Raw genomic sequence first — 22,824 nt, forward strand, 5'->3', positions numbered from 1 at the left:
TCATTTGACAACTCTAAATTGTCAGCCTTCTATCCAGTTTTGTGTGGTATGCTGTTGGGGATACAATAAAATTGGAAGTTGCCATTACTGTCTTGCCATTATGGCTTGTTTTCATTAGGAAGGTGAGCTTAACCACTAGGAAATATACCAGACCTGTTAGGACCTCAAGATTTGGGTTTTTTGGGGTTTTTTTTTTTAACATCTTTACTGGAGTATAATTGCTTTACAATGGTGTGTTAGTTTCTGCTGTATAACAAAGTGAATCAGCTATACGTATACATATATCTCCATATCCCCTCCCTCTTGCGTCTCCCTCCCACCCTCCCTATCCCACCCCTCTAGGTGGTCACAGAGCACCGCGTTGATCTCCCTGTGCTATGCGGCTGCTTCCCACTAGCTATCTATTTTACATTTGGTAGTATATATTAAGTCCATGCCACTCTCTCACTTTGTCAAGATTTGGGTTTTTAATTACTAATATTGACTGGCCTTTTTTTCTTTATTTCTCCATGATTAAAATGAATAATGATATATTTAATGTCATAATGAGTGTTAACATTTGCATGCAATAACAGCTTTTGTATACTTTTAAAATGCAAACTAGGCTTCACTTGAGTAATTTGTATTGTTTGTTTTAAATATTCTGATAGAACCCAGAACTATTCCACATAGCCATAAGTCAATCAGCTCATCAGAGGAAGTTTTTCTGGACTCTAAAATTACATTGGAAACCTAGAAATAACTTTATTTTCTGTTTTAAAGGAGTGGGTCTGAATAGCACTACTCAGAGTGTTCTGAGTCGCCCAATGCAGAGGAAGCTGGTGACTCTGGTCCACTGCCAACTAGTAGAAGAAGAAGGCAGGATTCGTGCCATGAGGGCAGCTCGATCTTTAGGTGAACGAACTGTTACAGAGCTCATTCTCCAGCACCAGAATCCTCAGCAACTCTCTTCCAATCTTTGGGCAGCAGTCAGAGCTAGAGGCTGCCAGTTCCTTGGGCCAGGTATATAATTAAGTTTGATATTTACTATACTAGTAATTCTAAAAGTATTTATAGTGTAGGAGCTATAAGTGATGTACAAAGGCTAGTTCTTTGCAATATTCTGTTGTTATCAAGTAATATCCCACTTGGTATCCCACAATAATGGCTTGGGTAATTCCATGTCAGTTTTTCAGGATACTTAAAACTTTTAATGCCAAAAGTTTATTCATTTTGATAGAGGTTTTCCCTAACTGTATTAATCTTTTATCTGCTTTCTTTTTTTTTTTTTTTTCCATACACATAGCTATTTATTACGCCATTGTTAGTTGTGGCAGAAATGAGAAAGAAACGTACTGACCATCAAATGAATGAATGAGCTGCATACCAGTTGATTTGAAAAGCTATCCACAAAGTATTTTTAAGTAGAGAAAGGAAGCAGGAAAATATATAATATGAATCCATTATTGCATTATCTGCTTTCTTAAATAAAGTATATGGTATATAATGAAAAATTGCCCCCAAATGGTTCAAAAGTGTAACTGAATATCGGTTGTTATTGTGTTGCCCATTAATTAAGTGGTACCTGTAGAAATTATTAAATGTTTCCCTTCTAAGAAATGGAGTTATCTTATCTCTGTACGTGATAAATTTTGGTTTTGCTCAACTTTTCCTAGCAATGCAGGAGGAAGCTCTAAAGCTGGTTCTCCTGGCCTTAGAAGATGGTTCTGCTTTGTCAAGAAAAGTATTGGTTCTCTTTGTGGTGCAAAGGTTGGAGCCACGGTTTCCTCAAGCCTCTAAAACTAGCATTGGGCATGTTGTCCAGCTCCTTTATAGAGCCTCCTGCTTCAAGGTATGAACCTATGGTAACTTTCAGCTTAAAAGGAAACGTCCTTTCCCCAAACTTAGGTAGTAAGACTTTGAGTTTAATAAAGTTGCCTGTATCTTTTCATAAAATTTTAGCAGTTTTTCTTTTCTCTTTTAAAGAATATAGATGGTGTCCTGTTAAAGTTAAATCTTGTATTGAATTTTGTATGTTAGATATTGTACAACATAGATTAAATCAAGGCTTATAGATTTTTGTATTTGAAGAGACTAAAAAGCCATGGCCGTTTTCCACCAAGACTGCAAACAGAATTGGTCTAAAGAGAGAGAGTCATTGAAGCAGGAGTACATTTTATTTGGCTATTTGCTCCTGATATAATTCCACATATACAGTACTGGAGCTCCATTTGCCATTTTGGTTTTAGTATATATAGTAATGCTGGACATGTCCTTTGTATGCCAAGTTGAATCAGCACTACTTCAAACACTGGTGCCCACTATGTATCACTTATTGTTCATCCTGTTTTCCTAGCTTCTTAATATCAGGGCTTCTTGCTTTTGACACAACACATAACAAGTACTTCATGGGCCAGGGAAGCATGTCTAAAAAATTGTTAATTCATACAAGCTATAAGGAGGTCACCACATTCCCTCATCAGACACTGAAACTAAAAAACTCCCACATTAGCCATCCTGCTATATTCTAATCTTGTCATTTTTTGAGAAGGATAAAATGGTTCACAAAATCAACAGAGCATATAGATTTAACTTAAACAAAATTTTTTTTAAGTTCTAGCTAAATGCCAATATTATTCTGTTTCTTTCTAGACTCAGATTATATACTGAAAATGGGGTGTGGATTCCACGTCTGTACCCACCCCTCTTGTTTTCCCTACGTCCCTCTGGAGCTCTCAGAACTTCAACTGGTCCAGATTGTCCCTGAATAACTCACATTTGTTGTAATGGTTGTAATAACCTGACTGTACAGTGTAATCCAGAATACATTTCAGAATGTCTGTCTGCTTCCAGTGTTACTTCTCCATTAACAGCGCCAGATAGATACAGTATAGGAAGCTTAAGAAATAAAGGGAAGGAAATCCAGCCCTCCTCTGTGAAGAAGAATAAGGGGCTCAAAAACGCCAGAATACCCCAAGTGAACCTTTCTCAATCCTAATTAAAAACGTTAATAGTAATTTTAAAAAGATTGGAATATGTAAAAATCCAATTATTTTTCACTTGGGTCATGATTATGTCCCTTTATTTCATTGTCCACCTGCTTTCTTCTTTTGGTGGCAGTTTGTACTATACTCTCAATCATGAAAAGATTCATCTTCTCTCATCACAATAGGTCCATACCCTAAACTGTATTCACTGTTGCAGAGTTTCTATTAAGGGTCTGCCAGTACCCATTTCATCTTCTTCATGGAACTCAAATCAGCATTTTCCTTTCTTTGCAGGTGTTTGTGTCCGTATAGCTGTGTTCTAGCTGGGTCTTTTTAGCATCTCTTTTATTTCCATTGGAAAAGCCTTTTCAAGCTGCAGTATAGTTCTAGGCATTTTTAGTACAGTACAGTTCCAGGACTTCAGACATTGCATTTCTTGGAAATCTTTGAGTGTTTTTAGTTAAGAGAGTTTTGAGAGCCAAGTCCACGGAACCAGTACATCATATAGAAAGCATATACTACATTTTAATGAGATTTAATGTATATTGAGAGGGTGTTTCATACATATACATATACATTTGGTCTTTTGACTTGCCTTTGAATAGGAGCAAAATATATTTAGTTTTTGTGACTATAGTTCTTGATGTTTATCTGTTTGGTCTCTCTATGGACTTACCTAACAAAGTTTAAGTTAGACCTTCTTATAATAAGAATGGAATACAAGTAAAAATATATCAGTATGACCTGGAAGTCCTGACTAAGATAGTCTATTGTTTCTTTGATGGGAGGGGAAAAAAATTGGGAATTTTCTATAGAGGAATTTGAGTCTTTATGGGAATAAAAGATTAGCAAGGCAAAAAATGTTGTAAAATATGTTAGGATATAGGTGATCCTAGACTAGAATTAATTCTTTTACTTTGATTGATTAGGGCTTTGGCCTGAATCCAGCTTGACTTAAAATATGAATTATTAAGGGTGATACCACTAGTACCTACCTCAACAAGTTTAAAGAATTAAATGAGTTAATATGTCACTATAACAGTTAATAAGGTAACTTAACACACTGGCACATACTATGTGCTCAATAAATGTTAGTTATTTTTATTGCTAAAAAATATTATCATCATTGTCATACAGCATCTTAGAATTTGCACTTTCAGGTGGTGACCTAACCTACAAAACTGCAGGGAGAATTAAACCAAATACAAATTAGTCATCTTTAGAATCACACCAGCATCTGAAGCTCTTTCAGTTATTGAGTACCAGCTATCTCAATACCAGGCAAGCCCAAGAGTAATAATCCATAGATATGAAGAAGAAGCATGGTGTTTTTCAGAATACTTGTATGAGTATTTTCTTCTTTTTTTTTTTCCACATCTTTGTTGGAGTATAAATGCTTTACAATGTTGTGTTAGTTCCTGCTGTACAACAGAGTTAATCAGCTGTTTGTATACATATATCCCCATATCCCCTCCCTCTTGAGCCTCCCTCCCACCCTCCCTATCCCACCCCTCTAGGTCGTCACAAAGCATCGAGTTGATCTCCTTGTGCTATGCAGTAGCTTCTCACTAGCCATCCATTTTACATTTGGTAGTGTATATATGTCAATGCTACTCTCTCACTTCATCCCAGCTTACCCTTCCCCCACTGTGCCCTCAAATCCGTTCTCTATGTCTGTGTCTTTATTCCTGCCCTGCCACTAGGTTCATCAGTACCGCTTTTTAAAATTCCATGTGTATGTGTTAGCATACGGTATTTGTTTTTCTTTTTCTGACTTAACTTCACACTGTATGACAGATTCTAGGTCCATCCAACTCAATACAAACAACTCAATTTCGTTCCTTTTTATGGCTGAGTAATATTCCATTGTATATATGTGCCACATCTTTTTAATCCATTCATTTGTTGATGGACACTTAGGTTGCTTCCATGTCCTGGCTGTTGTGAATAGTGCTGCAGTGAACATTGTGGTACATGTATTTTTTTTTTTTTTTTTAATCTTAAGGAATTTATTGATTGATAACAGGAGTCTAGAAGTAGGGAGGTTCCTATCTGGCTAATTCACCAGATCAACCACATCCTCAAAAACCCAGGCTTCTCCCATCAGTCTTTTCTGCATCTCAGGTGGATCAGCTGCTCTTCACGTGGCTGCCCAATGGTGGAAGAAATTCCCAGCTCACATGCTCAGACACTAAGAAGCAGAGGAAGAAAGTTTGACTTCCTTGTGTCTCCTCTTAAGGAACCTTTCCCAAGAGGGACTCCACTGTCCCTCCAACAGATGTCCCATTGCATCTCATTGTGACTGTGACACACTAGGTCACATGACACTTCCTAAGTAGTCTCCAACTCAGATAATGGAATTGCCAGCATTGGCTTAGACCAGGGTTTATTCACCTTTTCTGTGCCATGGGCCCCTTTGGCAGTCTGGTGAAACCTAGGGACCCCTTCCCAGAATATTCTATTTAATTGCATAGAATAAAATGACCAGAATACAAAAGAAACCAACTATATCAAAAAATATATTTTTTAAGTCATACAGGAATAAACTTGCTTCTTTATTAGTGCACTAAATAACAAAATCTAGTGGCAGATCTAATAACAACAATAATTTTTAAGTAGTGATGAGGGTAAACAGTGTTCTGAGATACTTGTAATAACTTTTGTGATATGAAAATATTTGTGATTTCCATTGGTGACAAAGTCACAAGTTACTGCTAATGATACTGTGGTTTGTTGCTTACATTCATAATAGAAGGAAATGTTAAATTTCAGTTGGAGTTTAATGAAAAGAAAGACATAGTTTTTTTTTTTTTTCTTTTTTCCCAATGAAAGATTGTGAATCCCATGCATTCCATCCACGGACCCTTGGTAGGGGTGGTCTGTGGACTACATTAAAAGCCCCTAGCTTAGATTAATTAAGATTCACATACTGAGTCTGGGAGTGGGCAGCTCTTTACTGAGACAAGTGGCTTCAAAGGAGTGTGGATATCTAAACTAAATCAGGACTAACTCAAGCAAAAAAAGAAGTAAGAGTGTGAAGAGGGTGGGAGAGTAGGGTAGAGGAGGAGTGGGGTGAACTTGACTCCAGGGTCTGCTCCGTGTAGGGTCAGCAAGGGCTTCCTTCAGAGGGAGAACACTTCTCATCACTGGAGGAAGAGACCTCGTCAAGGGGACTCAGACATACTAGGATTCCTGCCAACCTTGGCATCTTACATACCGCCCCCCGCCCCCCCCGTTTTATTTACTTTTGTTTCTTGGTTGGTTTTCTTTAGACATCTGTATGTATTTCAAGGTACAGATATAAAACTTGCCCTTTACAAATATTCAGCCTACTGGAATATATCCCTTCTATCCCACTCCTTAGAAGTGACTACAGCTCTCAGCTTAATGGATGTCTTTTCAGACTACTTGCTATGCACATGTGATATCCCACCAGCTTACAAACTTTCTTGTATTGGCAATGCAGAGTACCAGGCCCTGCCCTCCCCCATGCTGGTGAATGAGAACAGCCTCAGTGTGCTAGATGCTAAACTCACAGTGTCCCCTTAGATTCCCCAAAGACACTTGAGGTTCAGGCAGGGGAGGTGGCCCTCACACCGCATACCGCAGAAGTGGCAGAGCTGAGATTTGAACCCATGTCTATCAGACCCCAAAGTCCATTCTCTGAATGCCATATGTGTTGGTTTGTAGAGCTGTACCTGATGGTCTAGTCATTTTTTCCCTTTTTTTTTTTTAAGGAGTGGGGTGGGCATATTCCTGGAACCTGGCTTGGATGGTGCCAACTTGAAATGGGCGTTCACATTGAGGTGTTCGGGTGTCTCATCAGTAAGGCTTGAGTCTCCTAAATCATTCACAGGAGACTCCAGACATATTCAAAAGGCAGCATTGGAAGCATGAGAAGAATTTACAGTAAAGCTAAAAAACAAGGCAAAGATGTCCTCTATGAGTTCCATAATTTAACATTATCTTGGAGGTACTGACCAATGCAGTTAGACAAGAGAAAAAAAAAATAAAGCTTATATAGATTGGAAAGAAATGAGAAAGATAATCTTACTTGGGGAGATCATTAATCAGATGAAAAACTATTATAAGCAAAAAAAATTCAATAAGGCGGCTGGATACAAAAGTTAAAATACAGAAACCAATAGCACTCACGTATATGCAAGCTGCATCTTGTTAGAAGACATACAGAAGAAAGGATTACATCACAATAGCAGCAACACAGGTGTTTTGGAATTAGTTTTTTTTAATGCAAAGTCTGTAGGAAGGAAACATCTAAATGCTCTCTTCTCCTCAACATCTTATTATAAAAATTTTAAAACATACATAAAAGTTTAACTAATTACATGGAGAACACCCATATACCCACCACCTAGATGCTCCAGTTAACATTTTTTGTATTTCACATGTATTACACATGTCAGTCCATATATAATCCTTTTATTCATTCAAAAATCCGTTATTTTTGTTTGTTTTAATTTATTTTTTTTTCTTATTAGTCATCCATTTTATACACATCAGTGTATACATGTCAATCCCAGTCGCCCACTTCATCACACCACCACCCCCACCCCTTGCTGCTTTCCCCCCTTGGTGTCCATATGTTTTTTCTCTCCTTCTGTGTCTCAATTTCTGCTCTGCAAACCGGTTCATCTGTACCATTTTCTAGGTTCCACATATATGCGTTAATATACGATATTTGTTCTTCTCTTTCTGACTTACTTCACTCTGTTATGACGGTCTCTAGATGCATCCACGACTCTATAAATGACCCAATTTCGTTCCTTTTTATGGCTGAGTAATATTCCATTGTATATGTGTGCCATATCTTCTTTATCCATTCATTTGTCAATGGGCATTTAGGTTGCTTCCATGACCTGGCTGTTGTAAATAGTGCTGCAATGAACATTGGGGTGCATGTGTCTTTTTGAATTATGGTTTTCTCAGGGTATATGCCCAGTAGTGGAATTGCTGGGTCATATGGTAATTCTATTTTTAGTTTTTTAAGGAACCTCCGTACTGTTCTCCATAGTGGCTGTATCAATTTACATTCCCACCAACAGTGCAAGAGGGTTCCCTTTTCTCCACACCCTCTCCAGCATTTGTTGTTTGTAGATTTTCTGATGATGCCCATTCTAACTGGTGTGAGGTGATACCTCATTGTAGTTTTGATTTGCATTTCTTTAATAATTAGTGACGTTGAGCAGCTTTTCATGTGCTTCTTGGCCATCTGTATGTCTTCTTTGGAGAAATGTCTATTTAGGTCTTCTGCCCATTTTTCAATTGGGTTGTTTTTTTTTTTTTAATATTGAGCTGCATGAGCTGTTTATATATTTTGGATATTAATCCTTTGTCCGTTGATTCGTTTGCAAATATTTTCTCCCATTCTGACGGTTGTCTTTTCGTCTTGTTTATGGTTTCCTTTGTTGTGCAAAAGCTTTGAAGTTTCATTAGGTCCCATTTGTTTATTTTTGTTTTTATTTCCATTACTCTAGGAGGTGGATCAAAAAAGATCGTTCTGTGATTTATGTCAAAGAGTGTTCTTCCTATGTTTTCCTCTAAGAGTTTTATAGTGTCCGGTCTTACATTTAGGTCTCTAATCCATTTTGAGTTTATTTTTGTGTATGGTGTTAGGGAGTGTTCTAATTTCATTCTTTTACATGTAGCTGTCCAGTTTTCCCAGCACCACTTATTGAAGGGGCTGTCTTTTCTCCATTGTATATCCTTGCCTCCTTTGTCATAGATTAGTTGACCATATGTGCGTGGGTTTATCTCTGGGCTTTCTATCCTGTTCCATTGATCTATATTTCTCTTTTTCTGCCAGTACCATAGTGTCTTGATTACTGTAGAATTGTAGTATAGTCTGAAGTCAGGGAGTCTTGATTCCCCCAGCTACGTTTTTTTCCCTCAAGACTGCTTTGGCTATTCACGGTCTTTTGTGTCTCCATACAAATTTTAAGATTTTTTGTTCTAGTTCTGTAAATAATGCCATTGGTAATTTGATAGGGATTGCATTCAATCTGTAGATTGCTTTGGGTAGTGTAGTCATTTTCACAATATTGATTGTTCCAATCCAAGACCATGGTATTTCTCTCCATCTGTTGGTGTCATCTTTAATTTTTTTCATCATTGTCTTATAGTTTTCTGCATACTGGTCTTTTGTCTCCTTAGGTAGGTTTATTCCTAGGTATTTTATTCTTTTTGTTGCAGTGGTAAATGGGAGTGTTTCCTTAATTTCACTTTCAGATTTTTCATAATTAGTGTATAGGAATGCAAGAGATTTCTGTGCATTAATTTGGTATCCTGCAACTTTACCAAATTCATTGATTAGCTCTAGTAGTTTTCTGGTGGCATTTTTAGGATTCTCCATGTATAATATCATGTCATCTGCAAACAGTGACAGTTTTACTTCTTCTTTTCCAATTTGGATTCCTTTTATTTCTTTTCCTTCTCTGATTGTCATGGCTAGGACTTCCATAACTATGTTGAATAAGAGTGGTGAGAGTGGACATCCTTGTCTTGTTCCTGATCCTAGAGGAAATGCTTTCAGTTTTTCACCCTTGAGAATGATGTTTGCTGTGGGTTTATCGTATGTGACCTTTATTATGTTGAGGTAGGTTCCCTTTATGCCCACTTTGTGGAGAGTTTTTATCATAAATGGGTGTTGAATTGTGTCAAAAGCTTTTTCTGCATCTATTGAGATGATCATGTGATTTTTATTCTTCAGTTTGTTAACATGGTGTATCACATTGATTGATTTGCATATATTGAAGAATCCCCGCATCCCTGGGATAAATCCCGCTTGATCATGGTGTATGGTTCTTTTAATGTGCTGTTGGATTCTGTTTGCTAGTATTTTGTTGAGGATTTTTGCATCTATATTCATCAATGATATTGGTCTATAATTTTCTTTTTTTGTGATATATTTGTCTGGTTTTGGTATCACGGTGATGGTGGCCTCGTAGAGTGAGTTTGGGAGTGTTCCTCCCTCTGCAATTTTTTTTGGAAGAGTTTGAGAAGGATAAGTGTTAACTCTTCTCTAAATGTTTGATAGAATTCACCTGTGAAGCCATCTGGATTTTTGTTTGTTGGAAAATTTTTAATTACAGTTTCATTTTCATTATCTGTGATTAATCTGTTTATATTTTCTAATTCCTCCTGGTTCAATCTTCGAAAGTTGTACTTTTCTAAGAATTTGTCCATTTCCTCCAGGTCATCCATGTTATTGGCATATAGTTGCTCGTATTAGTCTCTTACGATGTTTTGTATTTCTGTGGTGTCAGTTGTAATCTCTCCTTTTCCATTTCCAATTTAGTGATTTCATTCCTCTCCCTTTTTTTCTTGATGAGTCTGGCTAAAGGTTTATCAATTTTGTTTATCTTCTCAAAGAACCAACTTTTAGCTTTATTGATCTTTGCTATAGTTTTCTTTGTTTACATTTCATTTATCTCTGCTCTTATCTTTATGATTTCTTCTTTCTACCAACTTTGCATTTTCTTTGTTCTTCTTTTTCTAGTTGCTTTAGGTGTAAGGTTAAATTGTTTATTGAAGATTTTTCATGTTTCTTGAGGTGAGCTTGAATGGCTATGAACTTCCCTCTTAGAACTGCTTTTGCTTTGTGCCATAGGTTTTGGATCGTTGTTTGCATTGTCACTTGTTTCTAGGTATTTTTTTATTTCTTCTTTGATTTCTTCAGTGATCTCTTGGTTATTTAGCAGCACACTGTTTAGCCTCCATGTGTTTGTGTTTTTAATTGTTTTTTTCCTGCAATTGATTTCTAATCTCATAGTGTTGTGGTCAGAAAAGATGCTTGATATGATTTCAGTTTTCTTAAATTTTCCAAGGCTTGATTTGTGACCCAAGATGTGATCTATTCTGGAGAACGTTCTGTGTGCACTTGAGAAGAAAGTGTAGTCTTCTGCTTTCGGGTAGAATGTCCTAAAAATATCAGTTAAGTCTATCTGGTCTGTGTCATTTAAAGCTTCTGTTTCCTTACTTATTTTCTGTCTGGGTGATCTGTGTATTGGTGGAAGTAGGCTGTTAAAGTCCCCCACTTTTATTGTGTTACTGTCGATTTCTCCTTTTGTGGCTGTTAGTATTTGCCTTATGTATTGAGGTGCTCCTATGTTGGGTGCATAAATATTTATAATTGTTTTGTGTTCTTCTTGGATTGATCCCTTGATCATTATGTAGTGTCCTTCCTTGTCTCTTGTAACATTCTTTATTTTAAAGTCTACGTTATCTGATATGAGTATAGCTACTCCAGCTTTCTTGTGATGTCCGTTTGCATGGAATATCTTTTTCCATCCCCTCACTTTCAGTCTGTATGTGTCCCTAGGTCTGAAGTAGGTTTCTTGTAGACACCATATGTAAGGGTCTTGTTTTTGTATCCTTTAAGCCACTCTTTGTCTTTTGGTTGGAGCTTTTAATCCATTTACATTGAAGGTGATTATCGACATGTATGTTCCTACTACCATTTTCTTAATTGATTTGGGTTTGTTCTTGTGGGTCTTTGTCTCCTCTTGTGTTTCCTGCTTAGAGAAGTTCCTTCAGCATTTGTTGTAAACCTGGTTGGTGGTGCCAAATTCTCACAGCTTTTGCTTGTCAGTAAAGCTTTTGACTTCTATGTCAAATCTGAATGAGACCCTTGCTGGGTAGAGTAATTTTGGTTGTAGGTTTTTCCCTTTCATCACTTTAAATATGTCCTGCCACTCCTTTCTGGCTTGCAGAGTTTCTGCTGAAAGATCAGCTGTTAACCTTACTGGGATTCCCTTTTATGTTATTTATTGCTTTTCCCTTGCTGCTTTTAATATTTTTTCTTTGTGTTTAATTTTTGATAGTTTGATTAATATGTGTCTCTGTGTGTTTCTCTTTGGGTTTATCCTGTATGGGATTCTCTGCGCTTCCTGGACTTGATTGAGTATTTCCTTTCCCATGTTACGGAAGTTTTTGACTATAATCTCTTCAAATATTTTTTCAGGCCTTTCTTTTTCTCTTCTCCTTCTGGGACCCCTATAATTCGAATTTTGGTGCATGTAATGTTGTCCCAGAGGTCTCTGAGACTGTCCTCAATTCTTTTCATTCTCTTTTCTTTATTCTGGTCCCCAGCAGTTATTTCCCGCATTTTATCTTCCAGCACACTTATTCGTTTTTCTGCCATTGATTCCTTCTAGAGTATTTTTAATTACAGTTATTGTGTTGTTCATCATCGTTTGTTTGCTCTTTAGTTCTTCTAGATCCTTGTTAAACATTTCTTGTATTTTCTCCATTCTATTTCCTAGATTTTGGATCATCTTTACTGTCATTACTCTGAATTCTTTTTCAGGGGTTGCGTATTTCATCTTCATTTATTTGGTCTTGTAGGTTTTTACCTTGCTCCTTCGTCTGTAACATATTTTTTTGTCGTTTCAATTTTTTTTTTTGATGGCTAGGTCTGTATTCCTGTCTTACGGGTTGTTTTGCCTGAGGGGTCAAGCACTGGAGTTTGCAGGCAGTTGGGTAGAGCGGGTCTTGGTGCCTAGATGAGGACCTCCAGGAGGCCTCACCCTGATTAATATTCCCTGGGGTCTGAGGTTCTCTGTTAGTCCAGCGGTTTGGACTTGGTGCTCCCACCACAGGAGCTCAGGCCCAACCTCCTGCCCAGTGGCTGGGGGTTCCTCCTGTCCCCTCAGGGGACTGGTGCCTGGTAGGTGCCCTAGTTGTACCGAGACACGAGCTCCGCATCCTCCTAGTCCGCCATCTTGACTCCCTCTCTTCTCTTCGAAGTATTTTTATATCTCTCTTTGGTCATATAAAGTGTAAGCCCAGTTTGTTTCTTACCTGACTCATTATGAGATTACGTGTGTCTTCTTAGGTCACCAAACGTGATGAAGACTCTTCTTTGATGCAGCTGAAAGAAGAATTTAGAACCTATGAAGCTCTGCGGCGAGAACATGACTCCCAGATAGTACAGATTGCTATGGAAGCAGGCTTACGAATTGCACCAGACCAGTGGTCCTCTTTGCTTTATGGGGACCAGTCTCACAAATCTCATATGCAGTCCATTATTGACAAGGTAGACCCTTTTTTGTTCCTTACTTCTTGGACTAATCATGCAGGTTTGGTAATTCATTTATTTAACAAGTATATATTTAAGTGAATCTTGTATGTCAGGCTCTTATAAATTATATTCTCTGTAGCTGAGTGTCATATCATAACTAGTCACATCATAATAGCAGTTTGTTCATGTAAAGGTTTTTTAAATTGAGGTATAATTGACATTGTTCATATAAGATTTGATTTAATTAGTTTTAATGCTTTATCCAGTGCTGTCTCACATTCCTGTGACAGTGTCCTATCTCTATTTTTTCATTGCCTTTCTTCCTTCTTTTATTGTTTTCTGAGTTTTGATCACTGTATTAGTTGAATTCATTTTCTAAACGCCTTTATTGTCTTCCTGGAACAGCCATTTAATGGCCTGCAAGATGTATACATTGAGGTTTCTTTTTTTTTTTTTTTTTTTTAATGAGGTTTCTTTTGATTCTTAGCCAGAAAAATTTCACATTATAAGTTACCAGCCATTCTGTATTTGATCAAATTTTCAGTAAACTTATTTCCACTTTATTTGTTGTTTTTTATGATGAAAAGATCACTTGAGTACACATGCATTTTAGGTCAGGCCCCATTATTTCTGTCTCTGAGTTATATTTAATTCTTTTAAAACTATAGAGTAATACTTAAACTGGTTTTGTTGCAGTTCAACATGAAATATGTGAAAGTGCTGTATAAAAATCTTAAAAGTGCCATATAAATATATTATGTGCAGTAATTTTTTAAAACTTTTACTATTTACCTTAATTTTTACTATTTTATCTTAAATCCTTATAACCATAGAGATGATTATACATTAGAATCCACCTTACATTTAATTTAAAGAAATAATGTCGGGACTTCCCTGGTGACACAGTGGTTGGGAGTCCGCCTGCCAGTGCAGGGGACACGGGTTTGAGCCCTGGTCCAGGAAGATCCCACATGCTGCGGAGCAGCTGGGCCCGTGTGCCACAACTGCTGGGGCCCGTGCACCTAGAGCCTGTGCTCCACAATGGGGGAGGCCACCACAGTGAGAAGCCCGCACACCACAGTGAAGAGTATCCCGCACTCGCCGCAACCGGAGAGGGCCCGCGCACAGCTGCGAAGACCTAGCGCAGCCAAAAATAAATACATTAAATAAATAAATTAAAAAAAAAAAAAGAAATAATGTTAGTATGTAAGAGTAGCCTAAATAAAATAATATTTAACACTTACTGAGAGCTTAGTGTGTGTGTGGTGGTTTTATTTTATTTTTTGATTTTAGTGCGTTAATACTTTGCTCAGAATATTTTATTTTAGTTTAGTTTAGTTTATGTTATTTTAGTTTAGTTTCATTCAGTTCAGTTTTTGGCTGCACCGCGTGGCTTGCAGAATCTTAGTTCCCTGACCAGGGATTGAATCCTGACCACAGCAGTGAAAGTGCCAAGTCCTATCCACTGGACCGCCAGGGAAAGCTTCCTATCTGGTGGTTTTAAATAATTCATTTAATCTTCTCAACAGCCCTGTATTATTCCTTTTATACAGAGACAGAGGGAGATTAAATACATTTCTCCAGGATCACATAGGTAATAAGTGACAAAGCTGGATTTGAACTTGGGCATTCTGACTCTAGAATCCCTGCTCTTAACTACTAAACCTCTTTCCAGACTATTCTCCCCCCACCCCACCCTTTTTTTTTTTTTTTGCTATTCCTAAAGGTAGAATTCTTGAAATAAGTAGAAGGTTGATGTCAAAGGAGAATTAGGAAATGTTTTATAACTGCATGGTGTGTAATTGTCAGTATAATGTGTATTATTTGTTCTGTCCTATAGATACCTTTATCAAAACTTCACCTGCAACTCCTAGGCCTGAAATTATGCAGTGGACTGATTATAACCTTAATCATGATCTTTTAAAGGAGTGGCTTTCTACCTCTGAAGAGAAACTTGACTTGCTTTTATGAAAATTCTACAAGGAGGTTAAATTAACCTTCTTGTCTGAACTGGACTATATAACTAGATGTATATCCTGCAATAATTTTCTCACACCATGAGCAGTAATTTGAATTTAATATCCTAAACCTTCTTACAACAATCTGGTAAATGAAGTTAGCAGTGTGACATCTTATTATTATATAGAGCAATAGAACTTCGTGTGATAATGAAAATATTCTGTATACATGCATTGTCCAATATGGTGATCACGAGACACACTTGGCTGTTAAACACTTGATGTGTAACTTGTGTAACTGATGAACTAAAATTTTTATTTTACATACTTAAAATTTTTAATAGCCATATGTTGCTAATGGCTACTGTATTGGACAGTGCAAATGGAGAATTTATTAAAAGTGATAAGGAAAGCAATAACCCTAGTAAGTTAATAGACAAAGAAACATGAAATAACAGTTCACAAACAGGAAGTATATCTAATTGATGGGCTAGAATTCGGCGCCAATAATAAATACATTTAAAGCAGTGACATGCCAAATATTGCCTGTTAAACTATAAAGAAACATGTACTCTCATTCATTGCTGATGGTTTGTAAAATGCATTACAGGTCGTTTGAGAAACAATTTGTCAGTGAAGCCTCAAAATATTCATGTACTTTACCAAACCTACTCTTTCCCAGAATTTATTTTAAGGGAATAATCCAAACTTTCAAAAAGGTTATGAATGCAAAGGTGTTAATTGCTAAATTATTTACAAAGGATAAAATAAAGGGATGGTTAAAGAAGTTAAGATATGTCTGCTCAGAACACTGTTACATGGCCATTAAAATTGTGGTCATGTCAGGACAGATACTCTCTTCAGCTATTAAGTAGCATTTGATTTCTCTTTAAAAAAAGTTAGTGAAATATTTTTGTTAAGTCTCAGTGGTAGACACATGGGTATTATTATATTAGACAGTTACTTTGAAGTATTTCATAATAAAAATGGTTAGGTATTTTTAAAATACCTTTGTTATAATATTAATGGTAGGCAAATCCATAAGTTTATAAATAGCTGATTATAAGTGTATGAAAAACATGCAAAGATGAAAAAATTGATTAAAGACATGCCAGCATTTTAATGATCAGTTGTGTTATTCCATGTTCTTTAAAATGTATGCTTTTTAAAAATTTACCTTTTAGAATGACCTTTGGGGGAGAAAAAGTTCCACATGTGTATATATATATATATTTTTTTTAAGTGAAAGTGAGTTTATTTAGAGAGATACACATTCCATAGGCAGAATGCAGTCAGTCTCAGAAGTGAGAGCAGCCCTCATCTATATTAATAAACTACATAGAGATCTAAATGTTTCCAAGTAAGAACCCTTAGTTAGTATCACATAACCAGGTTTTTTACTTTACAGGTCATATGTATTGACCAGCTTAGGGGAGTTAGTGCAAGTATGTGTGTCATTAAGCCTTAGGAAAATACACAACCTGTTAGCTTCCAAGAATCCCAAACCAGTATAGGATTTTTTGAACTGGAATGAACTTCTCAAATTATTTAGTCCATACAACAGATGGAGTTCAGATAGAGTCTGTAAAGGTTATATCTGATGTCATAATCTTTGGTCCATATAACAGAACTTGAATTCAAACACAATTTGAGTACAGTTTCATTGTTTGTGCTGTTGTATAGCATTATCTCTAGACTGTATTTCCAAATTTCAATTATTTGGAAAGACCCCAAGAGCCAAAGTGACACAGTACTGTAAGAACTGGAGATGTAAAGAGTATTTCCAAATTGAGGAGGTGAGAAAGATCTCACATTTGAGGAATGTGATGGCAGAGGGAAGAGAGTATACAATATACCAACCTGTGGATGCAGAGAAGTGCAGGGTTTGTTCAAGTAACAAGTGATCCAGTCTGGCCGGAGCATGGGATGTGTGGGAAGATAAAAATTAAATATAATTAATTGCAAAAATGGTTGTGATATTGTAAATAATCTTTATTTTAAAAGGATTATCTGGTCTTTGGGGGAAGTTAATATTTATCTTTTTTTAAGTTGCAGACCCCAGCCTCTTTTGCACAAAGTGTTCAGGAACTAACAATTGCTCTCCAGAGGACTGGAGATCCAGCAAACTTGAATCGACTAAGACCCCATTTGGAGCTATTAGCAAACATTGACCCTAGTCCAGGTAAACCCAGGGGAAATTAACGGGCTATCCTATATGTGCCTTAGTGCTATTGGTTGAGTCTTTTAATTATCTTTTGTTACATTTCTCTAGAATTTCCCAGAGTAGTAATTCCAAATCTTTTCTATAGTATTTAAGTTTCTGGCCCCAATCTTGTCTGTCTCTTTATTACTTCAACTAATATTTATTTAATACTTTTTACTGTGCTGCTCACTTTACCAGCAAAATAGGTTCCCTCTGGGATCCTTTATGTTTCCTCCCTCTCTCATCACAAATTGTGCTCTATTTTTACCATTTTCATCTCTTTTGACAAAACTCAAGTTTTCTCATTTTTTCTGTATGTCCTTAGTTGCATTTTTTTGGTCCCAACTTTACTTTCTCTACGATAATCTTGTTCTATCACATATCCTCCCGTGTGTGTCTACTTTGTCCAGCCATTTCCTGTTCCTTCTCCTTGACCTGAAAGTCACCCAACCTTCATTTTTCACTTAATACTTACATTTAGGGTGTGTTAGCTTATATCCTATTGCTGTCACTGTGTTTATTCCTACTACTGAACTAAAATTCTTAACATTCACTAGTAATTTCCTAGTTTCTAATTCCAAAGATTTCTTCTCAGTCCTTAAATAACTTGATTTGTCTTCAGCATTTGATAATGTTGTTGACAACTTCCTTGATATAGAAACTCTCCTGATACCTTATCTTTCTGTAGTCTTATGATTCTCTTCTGGCCTGTCTGAATGCTGGTTCTGTCGTATTTTGACCACTCTTTCTTCTTCTGCCTCCTAAGGAGTAGGCTGGTTGTGTTCTTGGAATTTTGTTTTTTCTGCGCTCTTCTGTTGATGATGATGGTCATTCATTCTCAGCATCAGGTATTATTCCTTTATAGATAATAAACTCCCAAATATCTCTATCACTATTATCTCTTCATCACTCCAGACCTACTTTCCCAAATGCTTTCTGAGATTCTGTATCCTCTCCTCTCCTTAGTGTGTTTCAAAACAAACTCATCTTCCCTTGATACCTGCTCTTCCTCCTGTCTTCCCTTTCTCTGTAAATGAGCTCATTCTCTGAGCTATGTAAGCTTAAAACTTGAGTCTTTTTTCTTACCTCATATCTTTTCCTTTCACTTGCTCTACATACCATTTCAGACAACAGGATTTTTTTTTTTTTTTTTTTTTTTAAGCTGCATTGGGTCTTCATTGCTGCGCATGGGCTTTCTCTAGTTGTGGCGAGTGGGAGCTACTCTTCGTTGCGGTGTGTGGGCTTCTCATTGTGGTGGCTTCTCTTGTTGCGGATCATAGGCTGTAGGCACACGGGCTTCAGTGGCTGTGGCATGTGGGCTCAGTAGTTGTGGCTCATGGGCTCTAGAGTGCAGGCTCAGTAGTTGTGGCTCACGGGCTTAGTTGCTCCACAGCATGTGGAATCTTCCCGGACCAGGGCTCGAACCCGTGTCCCCTGCATTGGCAGATGGATTCTTAACCACTGCGCCACCAGGGAAGCCCGAGACAACAGGATTTATCTGTTCTTTCACAATATCCCTCTATCCCAGGCCTATTAATACTGCCTCGGTTGAGGGCCTTATTCCTTTTCCTGAGACTAAATGCCTTTCATTTTTCTCTACCCTTCTAATTCTTCCTTCTAGTCTACTTACTGCTGCAAAATGAATCACATCTCAGATCTTATTTTACACTCATGAACTTTTAGTGACACCCCTTTGCTTATAGAATAAGGTTTGGAACTCTTGACCATGACATTCAGAGTAGTAAATTTATTACCAAAATCGCTTAATCAAACCAGGTAAGATCTTTTTTTATGTTTTTATTTTATTACTTTTTAAAAATTATTTATTTTTTTTGGCCGTGCCACACGGCATATGGGATCTTAGTTCCCTGGCCAGGGGTCAAACCCAGGCCCAGGGCAGTGGAAGGGTAGAGTCTTAACCCCTGGACTGCCAGGGAATTTCCCTAAGATCTATTTTTAGAACACAATGATTTTTTTTTTCCCCCACTTCTGTGCTTTGATCATTCTGAGCAATCAGAAGAGCACTTCACAAGCTGACTACCTCATCAACACCAATCTATCTACCTACTTCTGTGCCAGTATATTCTACTCTCCTTGTGTAATAGTGGATAAACCATGTAACAGTGGATAAACTTCTAGCTAAGGCCACCCTCTCTCCTCATGTACCAGTATCATCTTGTCAAATATATCCTTCCAGTATCATCTGTTTCTTGTGTCATCAGTTTTCTTTCTCTACTAGAGTAGCTCTATCAACATACAAACATTTTATTGTTCCTCTCATCAAAACCCACTTTTGACACCATTTGTCATCTACCTATGATTCCAATTCTCTCCTTTTTATAACACTCTTGAATGCAGTCCTATCAGGCATTTATCTCTACCACTCAATCAAAATTGCTTTTGTCAAAGTCACAAGTGACTTCCATGCAGCTAATTCCAAATGTCAATTCTTGGTTCTCTTTGTGTTTGACCTGTTAGCAACATTTAACATTGTTGTTTACTCTCTACTCCTTGTACCACTCTTTTAACTTCCAGGCCACCACACTCTCCTAGTTTTCTTCTTGCTTTATTGAACCCTCCTTCTCAGCCTCTTTTGCTGATTTCTTCTCATCTCCATAGGCTCTAAACTTTTTTTTGTTTTTTTCCCATAGCGTCTCACCTTTTTTTCCCCATAGCCTCTAACCCTTGAAGTGCTTCCAGAATTTAATCCTTGTGTCTCTTTTCTATTTATACTCATTGCCCGGGTAATCTCATGTAGTGGCTTCAAAGTCTCATGGCTTTAAATATTATTTATATGACTCACACATTTACTATATTTCGTCAATTCTGAAGCTCACATTTCTTTTTCACATTTTAGCATTTCCGAAACTGGGAATGTATAATCAATGACAGGTGATAATTAGCAATCTTTTCCATTTTGGTAGCACATAAAATAATGGTATGTGTTACAGTTCATGGTGTTTTAGAATCTGTGTAACGTAGTGTATACAGCCTAGACTTTCTTCCTGAATTCTTTTGTATATCCACCTGCCTGCTCAATATCCAATAGTTCTACTTGAATATCTAATAAGAATTTCAAAAGTAGTCTGTCCAAAAGTGAGTTCCATCCCCTGTCCCCCGCCCACCCACCCACCATTCCTGTTAGTGGCAACTCCATCCTTCCATTTCCTCAGTCCAGACACCTTGGAGATACCATCAACTCGTCTTTCTCTCATAAGGTACATCTAATCTATCAGTATATCCTGTAGGCCTTACCGTTAAAATCCATTAGGAATCCATCTACTTATCACCTTCACTGCTACCCCCCTCATCCCTCTTCATAGATTATGGAATAGCCTTCTGTTGTCTGTCTGGTTCTAGCATAGGAGCCAGAGTGATCCTATTACCCCTCTGCTCAAAAACTCTCCAGTGCTTTCCATCACTCAGTAAAAGCCAGTCTTTTCTGTGACCTACCAGGCGTCGCATGATCTGGTCTTCCTTTACCTCTCTCCAACTTCTTTTACTCTTTTCCCACCTCATTCATTCCAGATTGCACCTCCGTGAACATGTCAGGCATACTCCCATATTAGGGCCTTTGCACTTATTCTTTCTTTTTCCTAGAATGTTTTTCTCTTCATATATCCTAATATATCTACAAGGCACACTCAAACCCTACTTTCAGGTCTTTAATCAAATGTAACCTTCTCCAAGAGGCCTTTTCAGGCTACCCTGTCTAAAATTTTACACATACCTGGCCCACTCCCTTTCCTTGCTCTATTTATTCAACTCAGTACCTAAATACTCTGTATTTTGGTTGTTTATCTTATTATCTGGCTTTTCTCCTTGCATAGAATAGAGGTTTTTGTTTTGATTGCTACTGCTTCCCTCCCAACTAGAATAATACCTGGAACTTAGTAGGTATTCATTAAAATACTTTGTTGTATGACTGATCTCTTTACTTTCTCTGCATCTTTATCCTTTTCTCCTGTTGAAATTCCACCTGTCTTTCAAAGCCTAGTTCAAATGCCATCACCCAGGAGTTTTTTAGAGTGTTCCAGCAGGAAGTCATTTCTACATATGTGTTCTCGCTTCATTTTATATTTCTTTTAGAGAACATTTCAGATTTAGCCTTACAGTTAATTTTTCCTTTATAAAGTCACAGTACTTACTAAATGAAGAGTGTGTATAGCATAGCTGCTTTATATAATAGCTCTTCTACTAAATTTTTTAAGGATTCTGTTTAGCAATACTTGCTTTACAAAGAATTTCAAAATAGACATTACAAATTGGCTGACTGTAGGCAGTCCACAGTCAAGTTTGTTTGATCCACAAAGTGTTGGTCTGCACTATACTCTAAATTTTTTAGGTGCAAACACTCAAAAACTAGAAATTTTTACATAAAAATCTCAAATTTCAGTTTTCCCTAGGAAACAGTGGTGTATCTGCCAGTGTCAGCCTTGCATCTTCACATAACAACAGTCAGCTAAAGTTGAATAGTAACGATAATCTTAGATGTGAGGCATACTCTTTAACACAATGCCTGTCACTCTTCATTGCCATTTTCAACACTAAGAGTCTGATGACAGTTGCCGTTTATTATCTGTCATATTTAATTCCTTTGTTACCTTCACTGTCCCTGAAGTTATTTTAGATTGTAACCTCTGCTTTAAAAGGATATATTTATTCCTTTAAGATGATGTTTAGGTGAATAAGCTATTTCATGAATAGCTGTATGAAGCTTAACTTGATTTCACTGAAGTGCTGACACTCCTTTACTAATTTAATATTGGGCAGAACATTGAATAACATAGTCTGAAAATGTTTTTAATTTGTTGTGTAGATGCTCCTCCTCCTACTTGGGAACAGCTAGAAAATGGGCTGGTTGCTGTGCGTACAGTGGTACACGGGTTGGTTGATTATATCCAGAATCACAGCAAAAAAGGAGCAGATCAGCAGCAGGTAAGGGAGATGTTTGAAACTTAGAAGTAAGCCACTGTGTCTATCCTTACAGATAAAAGCAAAGCCAACAGGATGACGTGAATCTTTTTAGACTCTGTAAAAACTAGAAATTAAACTAAAATAAAAACCTATTTTTAACTCCCTGTTCCATTAGACATCATGAAGAATGTAACAAAAATTATAAGATTTATAGTTTAGAATGGCTAGCAGCCAGTTTATTGGATTAGCCTAGTAATTTTATGTGACAACATTGAAATTAAATAATCCTTGTTGGTCTAATGTGCTGGAGTCACTTCTCACATTGGATACAGCAGCATTTGATTCTCGCTAAAGGTTATTCCATTTATATAAAATTATTCTCTTTGGTTACTATTACATTTCAGTTTGACAGTAGATATCACTTTTCAGTGCTAATGCTGTATCTCTCCAGTACTGTTCACATATTTTGTAAATGCTTTTTCTGCATTAGCATTCAGATATTTTTCATTCATAATGTCTGTTATGACAGTGGGCCAAATTTTCCTCAGGTATTTTTAGATGAAGTATATGGCAGTAAAATATAATAGCCTGTGTTATGGCTAGAGTTTTTAATTTTACTCCCAATAATTTCATTTTGCCCTCAGAATTTATGTTAGGTTCAGTACATCTTTTATTTTGTAGTAGTAAGCTTGAGAAATTAAAACTTTGTTATTAATTTATCTGGCTCAGTAAATATTAACA

The 22,824-nt window shown here is 36.9% G+C and overlaps 1 protein-coding gene across 4 annotated transcripts in view; it reads left to right on the forward strand.

Moving 5' to 3' along the window:
- Nucleotides 1–22,824, forward strand: part of RC3H1 (ring finger and CCCH-type domains 1) — a 98,390-nt gene that overhangs the window by 49,489 nt on the left and 26,077 nt on the right. For 3 of the 4 annotated variants that reach the window (XM_082437188.1, XM_082437187.1, XM_082437186.1), the window contains 5 exons: nucleotides 763–1,002; nucleotides 1,656–1,831; nucleotides 12,820–13,020; nucleotides 17,013–17,145; nucleotides 21,986–22,104. In XM_082437188.1, coding sequence (XP_082293314.1) covers nucleotides 763–1,002; nucleotides 1,656–1,831; nucleotides 12,820–13,020; nucleotides 17,013–17,145; nucleotides 21,986–22,104 — 869 coding nt within the window. The remainder of the gene's footprint in view (nucleotides 1–762; nucleotides 1,003–1,655; nucleotides 1,832–12,819; nucleotides 13,021–17,012; nucleotides 17,146–21,985; nucleotides 22,105–22,824) is intronic. The other variant, XM_082437189.1, reaches the window with a different exon arrangement.

The sequence above is a fragment of the Balaenoptera physalus genome (assembly GCF_965194825.1).
Source record: "Balaenoptera physalus genome assembly, chromosome: 1".
NCBI lineage: Eukaryota > Metazoa > Chordata > Mammalia > Artiodactyla > Balaenopteridae > Balaenoptera > Balaenoptera physalus.